Below are 16,416 nucleotides of genomic sequence, written 5' to 3' on the forward strand. Positions count from 1 at the left end.
GTCTTGGCTTTTTGAGAATATTTATTTTTAAGAGGAAATGATTTAGGAGACAAAGTGTAAGAACTGACCAACCCAACTGAGGGACCCTGGATCTCTATTACCAAGTCAAACTGCAGCTCACAAAACTGCACCAAAAATCTGCATGAATTGGATTTTTATTTGTCGTGTCAGGACAACCAGTCATATTATACTACATTTCTAACAGAACAAAGCAAACAAACAGACAGAATACACAATTTGTGAGTTTGGTAGTTGATTAAATGTCCTTTGACCAGTATCTGGCCACTTGGAGTGCCTCTGGTGTTGCTGCAAGAAGGTCCTCCATTGTGCATGTGGCAGGGCTCAGGTTGCATTGCAGCAGGTGGTCAGTGGTTTGCTCCTCTCCACACTCGCATGTCGAGGATTCCACTTTGTAGCCCCATTTCTGAAGGTTGGCTCTGCATCTCGTGGTGCCAGAGCGCAGTCTGTTCAGCGCCTTCCAAGTCACCTAGTCCTCTGTGTGCCCAGGGGGGAATCTCTCATCTGGTATCAGCCATTGGTTGAGGTTCTGGGTTTGAGCCTGCCACTTTTGGACTCTCACTTGCTGAGGTGTTCCAGCAAGTGTCTCTGTAGATCTTAGAAAACTATTTCTAGATTTAAGTCGTTGACGTGCTGGCTGATACCCAAACAGGGGATGAGCTGGAGATGTCTCTGCCTTGGTCCTTTCACTATTGGCTGCTACTTCCCGGTGGATGTCAGGTGGTGCAATACCGGCTAAGCAGTGTAATTTCTCCAGTGGTGTAGGGTGCAAACACCCCGTGATAATGCGGCATGTCTCATTAAGAGCCACATCCACTGTTTTCGTGTGGTGAGATGTGTTCCACACTGGGCATGCATACTCAGCAGCAGAGTAGCACAGCACAAGGGCAGATGTCTTTACTGTATCTGGTTGTGATCCCCAGGTTGTGCCAGTCAGCTTTCGTATGATATTGTTTCTAGCACCCACTTTTTGCTTGATGTTCAGGCAGTGCTTCTTGTAGGTAAGAGCACGGTCCAGAGTGACTCCCAGGTATTTGGGTGCGCTGCAATGCTCCAGTGGGATTTCTTCCCAGGTGATATTCAGAGCTCGGGATGCTTCTCTGTTCTTGAGATGAAAGGTACATGTCTGTGTTTTGGATGGGTTGGGGATCAGCTGGTTTTCCCTGTAATAGGCAGTAAGAGCACCTAGAGCTTTGGAAAGCTTCTGTTCTACCATCTCAAAGCTCCCTGTTGAGCAGTAATGGCACGATCATCAGCATAGATGAAACTCTCTGTCCCTTCTGGCAGTGGCTGGTCATTTGTGTAGATGTTGAACATGGATGGAGCAAGCACGTTCCCCTGAGGCAGGCCATTCTTCTTTTTCCGCCATCTGCTTCTCTGGCCCTGAAACTCAACAAAAAAGCTCCTGTTTTGTAGCAGGTTTCCTATGAGGCGGGTGAGGTGGTAGTCCTTTGTGATATTATACATTTTTCTCAGGAGGAGTAGGGGGTTCCCAGTATCATAGGCTGCTGACAGGTCTATGAAGACAGCTCCTGTGATCTGCTGCCTTTCAAAGCCATCTTCTATGTGCTGAGTCAGGTTCAACACTTGCGATGTGCAGCTTTTGCCTTTCCTGAAGTCAGCTTGCTGTGGGATCAGACATGGGTCTATTTTTTTCGTAATTCTATGCAAAATAAGTCTCTCCAGAACTTTGTAGAGGTGGCACAACAGGGAGATTGGTCTGTAGCTTTTTGGGTCATTACGGTCTTTGCCTGGCTTCAAGATGGCAATGACTCTTGCTTTCCTCCAGATTTTGGGGATCTGACAGGATGCAGTACAGTTGTTCATCAGCTCCAGCAGCCAGCGCTTTGCTTTTGGACCAAAGTTCTTGATTTGTTCCATCCGTAGATCATCCAGGCCAGCTGCTTTGCCATTTTTACATTTATTGACAATAATCTCAATCAACATCGAAGGCATGTCAGCTGCCAAAGAGCAACTGCTCTATGAACTGTGCCGAGATAAGAAATGCGATGTGTTGTGTGTCCGAGAAACACACAGGGATGAACAACAGAAACAACACAAAGTTCCAGGAATGGTCTTAGTAGCGGAAAGACCACATGCGCAGTATGGAAGCGCTCTTTGTCAAACCAGGCCTCCAAGTCAGCAGTGCCCACAACACTGAAGAAAACAATTTCGAGGTTATAATAGTAGAGCTTAATAACATCACCATCACCTCTGTGTACAAGCCCCCAAATGAAGTTATGCTTCTCCTCCCCTGAGAATTTTGATAGGCACCAAAGGGCGGTAGTAATTGGTGACTTCAACAGCCATAGCCACGTATGGGGATATGCTCAAGAGGATAAAAATGGAGAGGCCATCCTCTCCTGGTCTGAACTGCACAAACTATCACTCATCCATGATAGCAAGCACCCACCATCCTACAACAGCGGGAGATGGCATCGAGGTTATAACCCAGATCTCCTATTTGTGAGCGACAGCATTGTACAGCAATGCACCAAATCAGTGGGACCACCAATCCCAAACACACAGCACTGACCAATAGTATGCCAACTGTTCCCAACTATAAAGCCTCAGGAAGTTTAATTTAAACGAAGATTCAACTTCAGAAAGGCAGATTGGACTAAATTCTCAGACATGTTAGATGACATGATCACTTTGGCCGCGCCAATCCCTGAGGAATACGAGCATTTTATTGAAATTGTGAAAACCTGCTCATGGGCCTCCATACCGAGGAGGCTGCAGAATCAACTACCTTCAGGGCATTACCCTGAAACAGCTGCCTTGTTGGAAAACTATTACAGGCTCCACAATGAAGACCCATTTAGTGAGCAAACCCTTCAGGCAGCGCAGAGCATTGTGTCCTCCATCTCTGAAGCCAAGAAAGAACAGTGGATCAAGCTGATCACAGAGGTCGACATGGGCAGGAGCAGCCAGAAGGCGTGGAGGCTGCTGAGACGGTTGAACAACGACCCCTCACAAACTAATACCCATGCCAACATAAAGGCAGATCAGATAGCACACCAACTCTTGAAGAATGGGAAACCCAACTTTGCCACCAAAGTAGAAAAGAAACCAATAGCCAGACAACCAGAGATTGAGAACAACAACCTTCATGAACCCTTTACATCTACTGAATTGGACATGGCCCTCAATAAATAAATTGGATAATCTCTTGGGGCTATTTTAATCCACCAAAAATAGCTATGTGAGTAATGTGGTGAGGTGGGTCCCTCGGGCCAGTCCCTTGGAAGGACATTAGAAATGGTCAAACCTCCATAGAATCTTCTCCCACCGTGGCAACAAGTTTAGTTTTCCTGAAGACCTTCTTAATCACGGAGATTGAGGTGTCTCAAGAAAAAGATATTAGGAGGTAGGCATTTAACCTCTTCAGTTCATCCCACAATGTCTTTTGCTGCTCCTGTGAAAGGAGGAATAAATCTTGCAGATGAACACATATGTTTAGAAAAATTAAAGGAAATACTTCATGATTACTGGAGGCAGTTACAGATGAAATGTCAAGATTAGAACAGCTATTATTGCTTCTAAAAATGTGTTTTGTTCAAATGGTCTCTTAGTTACAGTGCAGAACAGAAGTCTCGCACCTCCTGTCATGGTGTCAAGAGGGAAAAGCTGTGTCTATGTCTACTTGAGTCTTAGACATGAGGATTCATTTCTCAAGCCTAAGCACACTTAGCCTTTTAGGAGTTATATTCCATGTTGTCAGCTTATTCACCTATATTTCTAAACATATGTCAAAGTCCAAAGCAATTGTATTTTCAGAATGCAAAATGCACTCTGCTGCTGCTTCTCAAGGTTGAGAGCATATTGATCCTGTGCTGAAAAGATGATCAATACTGTAATAAGAAAATCTGGTTGCCAAGTCCAATTTCCTCTTCTGCTAGCCTTTTAATAATGTTAATGGATTCGAAGTGTACACAGCCCTTGTTGGTGCATTGAAAAGTATTTGGAATTAGAGTGGCACCTCTCAAAAGTGATTTACATTTCAAAGATTCATTTGAGACATGTCAGTAACAATAAAAGAAGCAGCATACTGAAACGGAGTGAAATCTATGGTTCCAGACACATTGGCTGAATTCAAATATACATAATCTTCTTTAAGTAAAAATTTCTTTCTACAACTTGATCTTCACAAATCACACTCAGTGCTAGAATAGTTTTGTCACACAAAAATACTCAGATAAATACAGACACTCTCCATTAAGCAAAAACACTTTGTTTATGAGCACTGATGCATCCAATCCAGCTCTTCACAACTTGCTGGCATACTGTCTTGCCTCCTTACCTCCAGTCCCATGTAAAAAAAAAAGCTCATCAGGACAAAGGGCGTAGCAGTCATAAATGGTACTCCTCCTATACTGACAAAGTTGCTCCTAAGCACAAAGCATTTTGCTCTGTAATTTCACTATACTAACAACACAAACCTATGTCTATTCAAAGGTAGGTGCTACTGTGTTTAATCTCTCTAACTCCCCAGTATATATGTTTAGGACTGTAGCTGACAAAACATTGTGTTAGTTCTACAACTACAAATGTAGTGGTACTATAGTACCAGGCTATTAGACATCTGTGGTCCTTACACAGAGAACTGATACATGGAATATGGAATATGACAATACAGAAAAAAAATTGCATGGCATTTCATTAAGTTTCCATTCACATCTTGTGTTTTGTTTTCCCTAAAACTATGAGGTATTAATGTTTCTATAGTTCTAATTGCTGAGACAGGATGGGCAGCTACAAAGGGAGTAGGAACCAATGGCCCTCCTCCAAAATCTGCAGCAGTGATGTAACTGGAAGATCCTACTGTTTGTTGTTCATTCATTCAGTCATTTCCTACTCTTTGTGACTCTTTGTGACTTCATGGACCAGCCCACGCCAGAGCTCCCTGTCACCTGTGGCCAACCCCAGCTCCTTCAAGGTCAAGTGATCCTACTTCCGATTTCAATTTCAGCTAACTTTCAGTGAATAGAAAGGAGGTTTATTATTATTATTATTATTATTATTATTATTATTATTATTATTATTAACTTTATTTGTACCCCGCTAGCATCTCCCGGAGAATTCAATGCGGCTTACACAGGCCGAAGCCTCAGAACACAATACAGTAAAAACATAACACAACAGTAAACAAAGCAAATCAAATAGTTAAGCAAAATAACAACAACAGTAACAATACATCAAGGCACTTTAAAACTGGGCCGGCCAGCGCAATGGGGTACAGGGTTAAAAGTGCTGGAATGGCAGGAGGAACGTAGGATTAAAATAGTGCGGTGTGCAGTAATATTAATTATACTAAAGTGCTTCTAGGACTTGGGATGGGGGATTCCTAATCTGAGAAGGCACATCGGAACAGCCAAGTTTTTAGGTTCTTTCTGAAAGCTGCTAAAGTAGGGGCCTGTCGAAGATCTTTTGGAAGGGCATTCCAAAGTCGGGGGGCCGCCAAAGAAAAGGCCCTGTCCCGTGTCCCCACCAAGTGCGCTTGCGACGTGGGTGGGATCACGAGCAGGGCCTCCCCAGATGACCGGAGCGAGCGTGTGGGTTCGTAGATGGAGATGCGGTCACGCAGGTAGGGTGGTCCCAAACCGTTCAGGGCTTTGTAGGTGAGCACCTGCACCTTGAATTGGGCTCGGAAAATAAATGGCAGCCAGTGGAGCTCCTTAAACAGAGGGGTAGACCTCTCTTGATAATGAGCCCCGGTTAGCATCCTGGCTGCTGCCCGCTGGACCAATTGAAGTTTCCGAGCCGTCTTCGAGGGCAGCCCCACGTAGAGCGCATTGCAGTAATCCATTCTAGAGGTGACCAAGGCATGGACCACCCCGGCCAGATCAGCCTTCGCGAGGTACGGTCGCAGCTGGCGCACAAGTCTCAATTGTGCAAAGGCCCTCCCGGATACCGCCGACACCTGAGCCTCAAGTGTGAGCGAAGAATCCAAGAGGACACCCAAACTGCGGACCTGTGGCTTCAGGGGGAGTGTAACCCCGTCCAACACAGGTAGCCACCCTATACCCCGATCCAGTTTACGATCGACCAGGAGGACCTCTGTCTTGTCAGGATTGATCTTCAGCTTGTTCCTCCTCATCCAGATCGACACAGCAGCCAGGCACTCGTCCAGCACCCGAGAGGCCTCCTTGGAATTAGGTGGAAAGGAGTAGTAGAGTTGTGTGTCATCCGCATAAAGATGGCACCCAACTCCAAAGCTCCGGATGACCTCTCCCAGCGGTTTCATGTAGATGTTGAAAAGCATGGGCGACAAAATAGAGCCCTGCGGGACCCCACAGGTCAAAGGCCTGTGGGGAGTCTGAGCAGGCGTCCCCCAGCTTCACCATCTGGGTTCGTCCCTCCAGGAAGGACCGGAGCCACGACAGAACCGCGCCCCCGAGGCCCATCCCAGAGAGACGACCCAGAAGGATACCATGATCGATGGTATCGAAGGCCGCTGAGATGTCCAAGAGAACCAACAGGGTCACACTCCCCCTGTCCAGCTCTCTGCGGAGGTCATCCACCAAGGCGACCAAGGCTGTCTCGGTGCCATAGCCAGGCCTGAAACCAGACTGTGACTGATCTAGGTAGTTGGTATCATCTAAGAAGCTCTGGAGCTGGGAGGCGACCACCCGCTCCAGCACCTTACCCAAAAAAGGGAGGTTGGAGATTGGCCTGTAATTGCTCAGCACCGTGGAGTCAAGGGAAGCCTTTTTGAGAAGTGGACGAACCACAGCCTGTTTCAAATTAGATGGAAAAATCCCTTGCTCCAACGATGCGTTGATAATCAATACAAACCAATCAACCAGCCCTTCCCTGGCTGATTTAATGAGCCAAGATGGGCACGGGTCTAGAGATGAGGTGGTCGCCCTCACAGCCCCAAGAATCTCCTCCACGGTTTCAGGAAGAACAAGCCTAAAAGAATCCCACAAGGTTGGACAAGCAGATGCCTCTGTCACCTCTTCTGGCACTGCGATGAAATTGGAGTCGAGCTCAAGGCGTATCTGGGCGACTTAACCTGCAAAATGGTGTGCGAAATCGCGACACCGAGCTGCTGGGTCATCAGTGACCTCCTCCACCACAGATGGGTGGAGGAGTTCTCCCACGACCCGAAACAGCTCCGATGATCTATTTGCTGCAGACGCTATACGGGTGGTCGTGAATGATTTCCTGGCCACCCGTATAGCCACGGAGTATGCCTTAAAAGAGGCTTTAGCCCGTGCTCGATCAGACACGTCCTGAGATTTCCTCCATTTGCGCTCTAGCCCCCTTCTCATATGCTTCATCACAGTCAGCTCCCCGGTGAACCAGGGAGATGGCCTGTCACGACGCAACGAGATGGGGCGTTCGGGTGCGATCGTATCTATCGCCCTGGACATCTCCCCATTATAGAGAGTCACCAAGGCGTCGATAGAATCGCCAGGCTCCAAGGCAGGAAGAACCCCAAGATTCCTCAGGAATCCATCCGGATCCATCAGTCTCCTAGGGCGGACCATTTTAATCTGTCCTCCACCCCTGCGGAGGTTAAGAGTCGCAGCAAGTCTAAAACTGATCAGATAATGATCAGACCATGACACCGGAAGGATGTTTTGATCTTCCACTCTAATCATTTCGTTGTCCGCCACGAAAACAAGGTCAAGAGTATGTCCAGCTTGATGAGTGGGACCAGATATTATTTGTGACAGTCCTATGGATGTCATGGTGGCCATAAAGTCCTGAGCTGCACCAGATAGGGTGGTCTCAGCGTGGATGTTAAAATCTCCCAGCACCACCAGGCGCTGGGAAACCAAGGCCGAGTTAGAGACCACCTCCGCTAGCTCAGACAGGGAAGCTGCTGGGTTTAAGTTATACAGCTACTTGGGGAGCCAGGGGGAAACCACCATGTTTTGTAGTGGTACTGTTCTGTTTTTGTCATTTGAGTATAAAACAAGTCATCTATAAAAATTGAGATTGGGACTTTGGAGAACTTTACTTTTTGGCCCAAGGAACAAAAATTCTCAACTATTAATGTATTCCCAGGCCAGCCATTCTCTGCTAACTTGCTAAGTGACTGCCAATTTGTATAGCAAATTAGATGACAAATGATCCATGAAATCTCTCATGTGTCAGGAAATAAAAGTGTGATGAACCCAGAATCAGCAATTCTGGATGGAAACATGTACAATCCTAAACTGGGTGCAATTTCCTTTTGGATGCCTGAGATTCGTATTCCTATGTCAGAATTTTATAATGTAGTTGTATCTCTATGAAAAGGAATTAGTCATTAGTTGGCTTTGACATTGTGCAAACTAAAATGTAGACTTTTTTATGAACAAGAACAGAGATGATGAGGGAAAATACCTTGGGTCCTATATTGGAAGAAAGGGGAAATATAAATAAAAGAAATAAAAATAATGAAGGGACAGTAACATCATTCTTGCCTTTCAATATGTCTTTTATTACACCTATTACATTGATCATATATGTACAACCCAGAAAACCTGCATCAAGATTTTGCTTTGAAGAGTGGTATAGGATAATTCATTCTGTAGAGTCAAAAGGTGCAAAATAACCTATTTTAAGAAAGAAAACAGCATAGCACAGCTAACGGATCTCTTCAAAATAATCTGCTAACAGCATAAAATCTGAGATGACTTGGTGAGCCATAAACTCCACGTCAGCCAATGAAAATATGTTTTGTGGGGCAAAGTGTTGATTTCAATAACCAAATTAGACATTTGCTACAGCAACTATTAACGATATCAATAATTCAAAGACTGACACTATTATTAGAACAGAGTAAAATCACTGTTCCAAGACAGCTTGCACCTTTGTGAAAATAACGGGGTCAACAATTCCAAGCAGTGTAATACAATGATCACAGTATTTGCAAGTAATATAATAAAATGGTCCCAGGTTTTTTTTAATCTAGACATTGTTTGAAGGATGTTGGAATATCAGCTACATACAAACACATGGAATCACTGTTCTGAGGTTCCTGATGAGAGGTATTCATGTTGGCAACTAAAAACTATTTTCAAAGCAAAACTAGCACATTGTTTCGGTTGAAATAGTGAATATGCTAATAAATAGAGACTATATATTTCTTCCTAGGGGGCCCCTGGTGGTGCAGAGCATTAAACCGCTGAGCTGCTGCACTTGCTGACCAAAAGGTTGTCTGTTCATATCTGGGGAATGGGGTGAGCTCCTGCTGTTAGGCCCAGCTTCTGCTAACCTAGCAGTTCAAAAGCATGGAAATGTGAGTAGATTAATAGGTACCACTTCTGCATTAAGGTAACGGCACTCCATGCAGTCATACTGGCCATATGACCTTGGAGGCATCTACAGACACAACTAGACTTAATATCGGGGGAAACCTTTACCTTTACTTATATTTCTCCCCCCACACACTGTTGTTTTCATGTTCCAGTTTGTGTACGCATTGAAAGAGCTGTAGTAATGAAAGCATTGCAGGGTGATTTTCAGTGAGTATGCATATATATGCTACACATTACACCCAAGATCTGATCTGATTATCTACATATGAGTTTCAGATTACCATCTCCCATCATGCACACACACACATACGCACACAAAAACCGAAACATGACCAAGGCAGCAATATTTTTTCCAACAGGGTAAACAGCAATCGGAAGAACTGCAGAAAAAAAGAAGATCTCTAAACACTCCAATATCCTCAATCAAAACATTATCCCCCATGCCATACACCTGCCTTTAATTGTTATTACTGTTTAATGACTAAGACCAATCAATCACCTTGGAGCATCCAGTTCAGTTCTGATGTATCAGTGATTGCATCTAGAACACCACCAGTGACTGGAGACCACTTCCCCATAGCAAGTATTGGCAATACAACTGACTCCAGTGCAACTGTAAAACACTCCCAATACAACTGCAAAATGCTAATATGCCAGAATCATATTGGTGGGTATAATAATATCTTCCATTCTTAGCTGAATGCCAACTGGCCAGGAAAGACCACTTGATTCACCCAATTCACACGTATTCTAATGTTTATGTAGTCTCTATTCTTACAATCGTCCATGTTCCTAATCTAGAGTATCCAGGCCTCAAGATGGAAAGACGTCTTCCCTTATGCTCTCATCACTCTTCACTGCACCGAACATACCTGGCACTTCACCTATAGTACAATCTTTATTGCCACTGAATAAAGCAAGTATCAGGGGGACAGTGGAAGAACAACAGGTGGCTGTGTGAGTTAAACTGTATGCAACTACGAGTACCATTACAGCAACTGAAAAAAATGAGACATTTAAAATTTGGGACATTTGCAGTTTCTCAAGTCAATCCTGACATGATCTTTTTAAAAAAAAATAAAATCTATTTTATTTCAAACTAGCCATCCCCTGCCATGCGTTGCCGTGGCCCAGTCTGTGTATATATATATATGTGTGTATATGTGTGTGTTTGCATACATATATGTGGTTTTGTGCATGCGTTGTAATGTATTTTTTATTTTTTGGCTTTTTACGTCTCTTTTGCTGTGTTTTTCAGTGTTTTTATGAGTGATGGTCACTCGTTGGCCTGATGCATGTATTGTGTCCAAATTTGGTGTCAATTCGTCCAGTGGTTTTTGAGTTATGCTAATCCCACAAATGAACATTACATTTTTATTTATATAGATAAACGTTATTTCAAATTTGAATCAAATGTTTTTACAACACAACCCCCTTATCTCCTGGGTATATTTTTCAAGACACACACACCTGTGCATATCTGAAACGGGCTCTATAATTTGACTATACCATAAGGCAAAATAGCACGACAGGATGTAGAGTTGTCCACGTCTGGTGGGGTAGGGTATTTTTTGAGACATGCATAAGTGAAGCTGTGTTTGTCAAGTCCCTCGATAAGTAATACTATATACCTAATCACTGATTATGAATTAGTGTTATGATTGTTACTTCTTTGTAGACACTTTATCTCAGGAGTCCACAAACTTTTTAAACAGAGGGCCAGGTCACAGTCCCTCAAACTGTTGGAGGGCGGGATTATAATTTGAAAAAAAAAAATGAATGAATTCCTATGCACACTGCACATATCTTATTTTTAGTGCAAACAACACTTTAAAACAATACAATAATTAAAATGAAGAACAATTTTAATAAATATAGCTTATTAGTATTTCAATGGGAAGTGTGGGCCTGTTTTTGGCTGATGAGATAGAATTGTTGTGTGCTTTCAAGTCATTTCAGACTTAGGTTGACCCTGAGCGAGGGCCGGGTAAATGACCTTGGAGGGCCGTATCCAGCCCCTGGGCCTTAGTTTGAGGACCCCTGCTTTATCTCATGAGAAATAATTAAAATAAAGAATCCTGTAAATCAGTGGAGCTTACATGTTTTCCAGATGTTCTGGTCATTTCATATTCACCCATCTATCAAACTATACCACAAGACATAGAGAAGCTGTAACTACACCACACCTGTAATATATCAGTCCATACTAAAGTAGTTATGATTCATGAACAAATTTCGTGCCCAGAATCTGGGCACAGAGTATTGAAAACTGTCTTAACTCTATTGTCTGATCCGCCCAGATCCCTCCCAATTTCAGTTATTCAAAACTACTTTGTAATGTATATTTCTGTAAAGGAGAAAACATATATATCATCAAATATGAAATGCAGCACAGGGCTTGCCTTGTGCAAAGTACATCAGTATTATCCTGATTAATGGGCTGATTTGCACTGATTTTAATTGTTTTAGATTTGACATCTCCATCCCATCCTCTGCTATCAGTCTGCATGCCAATGACTTAAATAATGAAATAGCTTTCTAATATCTACAGAGATACTCCCAGGAACACCCCAGCAAGTGAGAGTCCAGAAGTGGCAGGTAAAAACTGGAACCTCAATCAGTGGGTGATACTGCATGAGAAACACTTTCTGGGGCACTCAGAAGGCTGGGCAACTTGGAAGGCACTGAACAGACTGTGCTCTGGCACCATGAGATGCAGAGCCAATCTGAAAAAACAGGGCTACAAAGTGGAGTGCACGACATGTGAGTGTGGAGAAGAGCAAACCACAGACCACTTACTACAGTGCAGCCTGAGCTCTGCCACATGCAATGGAGAACCTTCTTATAGCGACACCAGAGGCACTCCAAGTGGCCAGCTTCTAGTCAAAGGAAATTTAGCATAATGCCAAGTTTTTAACTTTGTGTGTTTTATGAATTATAACCATATTCCCAATTTGCTTCTGACACGATAAATAAAATTAATGCAATTTATTAATTTATTAATAAAATAAATAAAATAAAAAGGAACTGGTTAGACAAAATTCCAGATGAAGATCTTCCTTTTAGTCAGGAAACAGGATTCTTCAATCACTCACAGGAAGTCAACACTTGCAAAGATAATGCTATGCCCCAACAATATTAAAGTAAGAAACCATAACAGAAGTTTGTTGGTTATTGGCATTCAAATCATGGCAAACAGTGCAAAGACCCTCACTTCTGCTCAGCCTGACCCAAGACAAACCATTTGCAGGCATAAGAAGAGGATAATCATGCCTTGTTTATCATGCAATGCAGTCCAGAAGGAATACAAACAAAGGTTCATGGAGGGAGGGATGAGAAGAACATAATATCTAATCTTATGTAAATGAATTCAATAGAACACACTTCCAACTTCCTTTACAGTCTTACTTAAAGCATAGGTAAAGGTTTCCCCTGACATGAAGTCTACTCATACCTGACTCTGGGGGATGGTGCTCATCTCCATTTCTAAAGTGAAGAGCGGCATTGTCCATAGACACTTGCAAGGTTATGTGGTCAGCATGACTGCATGGAGCACGGTTAATTTCCTGCACAAGCGGTACCTATTCATCTACCCACATTTGCATGTTTTTGAACTGCTAGGTCGGCAGAATCTGGGCCTAACAGCAAGAGCTCACCTCACTCCCTGGATTTGAACTGCCAAACTTTTGGTCAGCAAGTTCAGCAGCTCAGTGGTTTAACCTGCTGTGCCATACTTACAAATAAAAATGCTAAGAAAACTATTCTAGAAAATTGAGTTTTTTAAAAAATGAAAGAAACAAAGGAGCATTAAAAAACAATGTATGCACATTTGCTGCTATTCTCCAGGTCAAATCACATTGCTGCATTAGAAAAATTGTTCACTGGACAGAGCTTCTCGCTTCCTTTCACATGACAGAATCATTAACATGATAATGCTCAGTAAGCTTCCCTCAGCCCATTTCCACATGAAACCCCTAGTATGTTTCAGTATATTGTATGGCTAATGTTCAGATAAGGCCTCTAGGAAACACAGAGGTACGATTATATTGCATTGTAATTCAAATGATCTTTGACCAGCCAATGACACTCAAGCTATGATGTGCTATTTATATTTGTAATCTGACAAGAGGCTGTTTGCAAAAGAAATGTCACTCCCCTGGGGCCGTTTGAGAACCAGGGCTCATGTTAACCAAGTCCTTTTTTAAATGTATCTGGGTCACAAATCATAATCATGTCACAGTTGTGAGGATACACAAGCAAAAAACAGTGGAAGATGCCTCCCCTTTGCTTATCCATTCAAGGCTTGACATCAGCTTGAAAGGGAGGAAAATAGGGTACCAGGATCACCAGTGCTCCAAATAATAAAATGGATACTACATTTACAAAGGCAGCATTTGGTTTGGAGAGTCAGAGACCAGACAGGCTCTTGAAATCAGTATTCAGTAATGCCAATGCTGTAGAGTCAAATATTCAACCACTTAAAGCAAATTGATGCATTTATCCGACTGCAAACAAGTCCTACTGGCTTCAGAGGAACCTGCTTCCATATGTAAGATGGAAGCAAAGAGCACTGAATCCTTAAGTTCCCCTACTTGGAATTCATCTTGTGCTTCGGCTTCACTGTATTGTGAATCGGAGTGTCTGTTTTTATTACTGTGATCTGTAAACAATGAAAAAGTGTATATTTTCAGTGCTGTTAATTAGAAGCAACGTTTCAAAGTGGGAGGATAAAATCCAAGTCAGGGAGAAAAAATATGACACTCCCAAGCATCACGTTTTGCTGAGAAAAGCTCCCACTTCCTAAAGCATATGACATTCATTCTCGATGTGGCATAACCTTCTGATGCCAACAACTGCACTAACAGCAGGTACGGTGGCTGAACAGCAGGGCGATAACAGTTGACCTCACCAAATGCAGATGGCGTTGATCCAAATATAATCCTGGGAGTGGGCAGTGCTTGGGGGGCGAGGAGAGCAGGCTGCAGCGAGTACAAAGCAGGAGCCATGGCGGGAACGAGCATCTTTGGAAAAGAAGCATCTCTAGACTGCTGTTTAGGATTTCTATTTCTATTTGCTATTCTCAGTGGATTTAGGGAGCTGTCAGCCTCATTTCCTACCAGTAATGATGGGAGAGAGAATGCGGGGATGACATAAAACTGGGCAAGAGCTTAATGTACAGGATTCTGTGCTGTTCATGCATGATGCACCAAACACGACAGATCTCTTTATTGGTCCAGTCCTTAGAGAGAGTCTCATCTATCTGCGACGAAGGCTACAATGTAATTTTAGGTTCATACAAGATAGATAGATAGATAATGTCTATTTGAGAGTATGGTTATAATGTAATTTTAGCTTCATTAAAAATATGTACATGTATTGCTAATGCCTATCTATTTGAGATTATGGTTCCAATGTAATTTTAGGTTCACAACAGATATGTATGTAGATGCACAGATAACGTTTGGCAAGGGGTACAGGAGATGCACAAACCCCCTTCTGGAAAATCCACAAGGAAGAACATCCACAGAAATGATTCCCCACCGCAAAGGCATGGCGGTGCCAGCCAACCCACCCCTCTGAGAAGAGACTATCTGATTACGGAGGACGATTGCAACCCTGCAAGTGGCGTAGCTAGTGAATCCCCTTTAAAAAGAGGAGAAAGAAACGGAGAGGGGGGTGTCAAATGCTTGCCCAAGGCTGCAACTTTCTTCCCTCTAATAGCCTCTTTGGAGGGCTATTTTTAAATAGGAAGGCGGCACAAATCAGGCACATAAACCACAGGCACACACACACACACACATAGACACCGCCATTCCCCAGCCAGTGAATGATAAACTAGGAGCAGGAGCTGCCAGATCCTGGGGCTGAGAATGCGAGCCATCCCCGCAGCCTTTGGCGCCGCTGCCGCAGATTCCCCCTTGGCAAGGCGTGCTTCTCCTCCTCCTCCTCCTCCTCCCCCCTTGCCCACGCGCGCCCTAAAAACACCGGATTAAATGCCACAAAGACACACCAAGACACATCCCCAGGCAGGTCCCAAGCTTTGCCCTTGCTCCGAGGGCCGGTTGGGGCCACTCACCCAAAAAACGAAGGAGTAGATGATGAGGAGGGTTTTCAGACACGTTATCACGGGTTTGGTCTCCATTCTCCTCGATGCCATAATACTGAAATCCCGGCTGCGGGCGCTGGGCAAAGGAGGGAGGGAGGGAGGGAGGGAGGAGAAAAGAGGGGAGGAGGAGGAGGAGGAGGAGGGAAGGAGGAGGAGGAGGAGGAGGAGGAGGAGGAGGAGGAAGGGAGCCGAGCTCGGTCCTTGCCTCCTCCACGCAGCTCCCTGGGCTCTGTCGCCCACGGTTGGGAAGGCGGGCTGCTCATAGAAAGCTACCAGCCCACCATGAAGACAACCCCATTGTGTGGGAACAGCAGAGAAGAAGGCGGTAGGGGATGGTCGCCTTCGTCCACGGTGCTACCTGGCCTGCCATAGAAGGCGAGGCAATGGAGACACCTTCCCCACTTTCCCCTTCCCCACCTCCTTCAGGAGAAAGGGGCAAGCGGGGCAGGAAGGCACTGAAGGAGAAGGGATGGGGAGAGGGGTGCATTCACTAATGCAGAATGCCCGGCCATGATGGCATCTCTTCTCTACAGGTTGAGCATCCTGCCCTTCTCTAGATACAGTGAAGACACCTGTCCTTGTGCTGCTGGGTATGCATGCCCAGTGTGGAACACATCTCACCACGCTAAAACAGTAGATGTGGCTCTTAATGAGACATGCAGCATTATCATGGGGTGTCTGCGCCCTGCACCACTGGAGAAATTACACTGTTTAGCTAGTATTGCACCACCTGCAATACTAGCTAAAGGACCAAGGCAGTGACATCTCTGGCCCACCCCCTGTTTGGGTATCATCATCATCATCGTCATCACTTTATTTCTTAATTAGTCACTCTCCACCAAGGTGCTCCGAGTGACTTAAAATTTAAAACAGTTTATACACAATATAAAATATTCAATATAAAAACATTCAATATAAAAACATTCAACATAAAAACATTCAACATAAAACATTCAACATAAAAACATTCAGCAGTGACTATGGCAAAATCAGCCAGCACACCAACGACTTAAATCAAGAAATAGTTTTCTAAGA

At 44.0% G+C, this 16,416-nt stretch overlaps 1 protein-coding gene across 1 annotated transcript in view; it reads right to left on the reverse strand.

Annotated features, from left to right (window-relative positions):
* Positions 1-15,484, reverse strand: part of TSPAN7 (tetraspanin 7) — a 101,027-nt gene extending 85,543 nt beyond the window's left edge. Inside the window, exon 1 of the mRNA XM_060770174.2 lies at positions 15,352-15,484. Coding sequence (XP_060626157.1) covers positions 15,352-15,432 — 81 coding nt within the window. The 5' untranslated portion in view covers positions 15,433-15,484. The remainder of the gene's footprint in view (positions 1-15,351) is intronic.
* Between the last annotated feature and the right edge of the window lie 932 nt (positions 15,485-16,416).

This window comes from Anolis sagrei, chromosome 3 (assembly GCF_037176765.1).
Source record: "Anolis sagrei isolate rAnoSag1 chromosome 3, rAnoSag1.mat, whole genome shotgun sequence".
NCBI lineage: Eukaryota > Metazoa > Chordata > Lepidosauria > Squamata > Dactyloidae > Anolis > Anolis sagrei.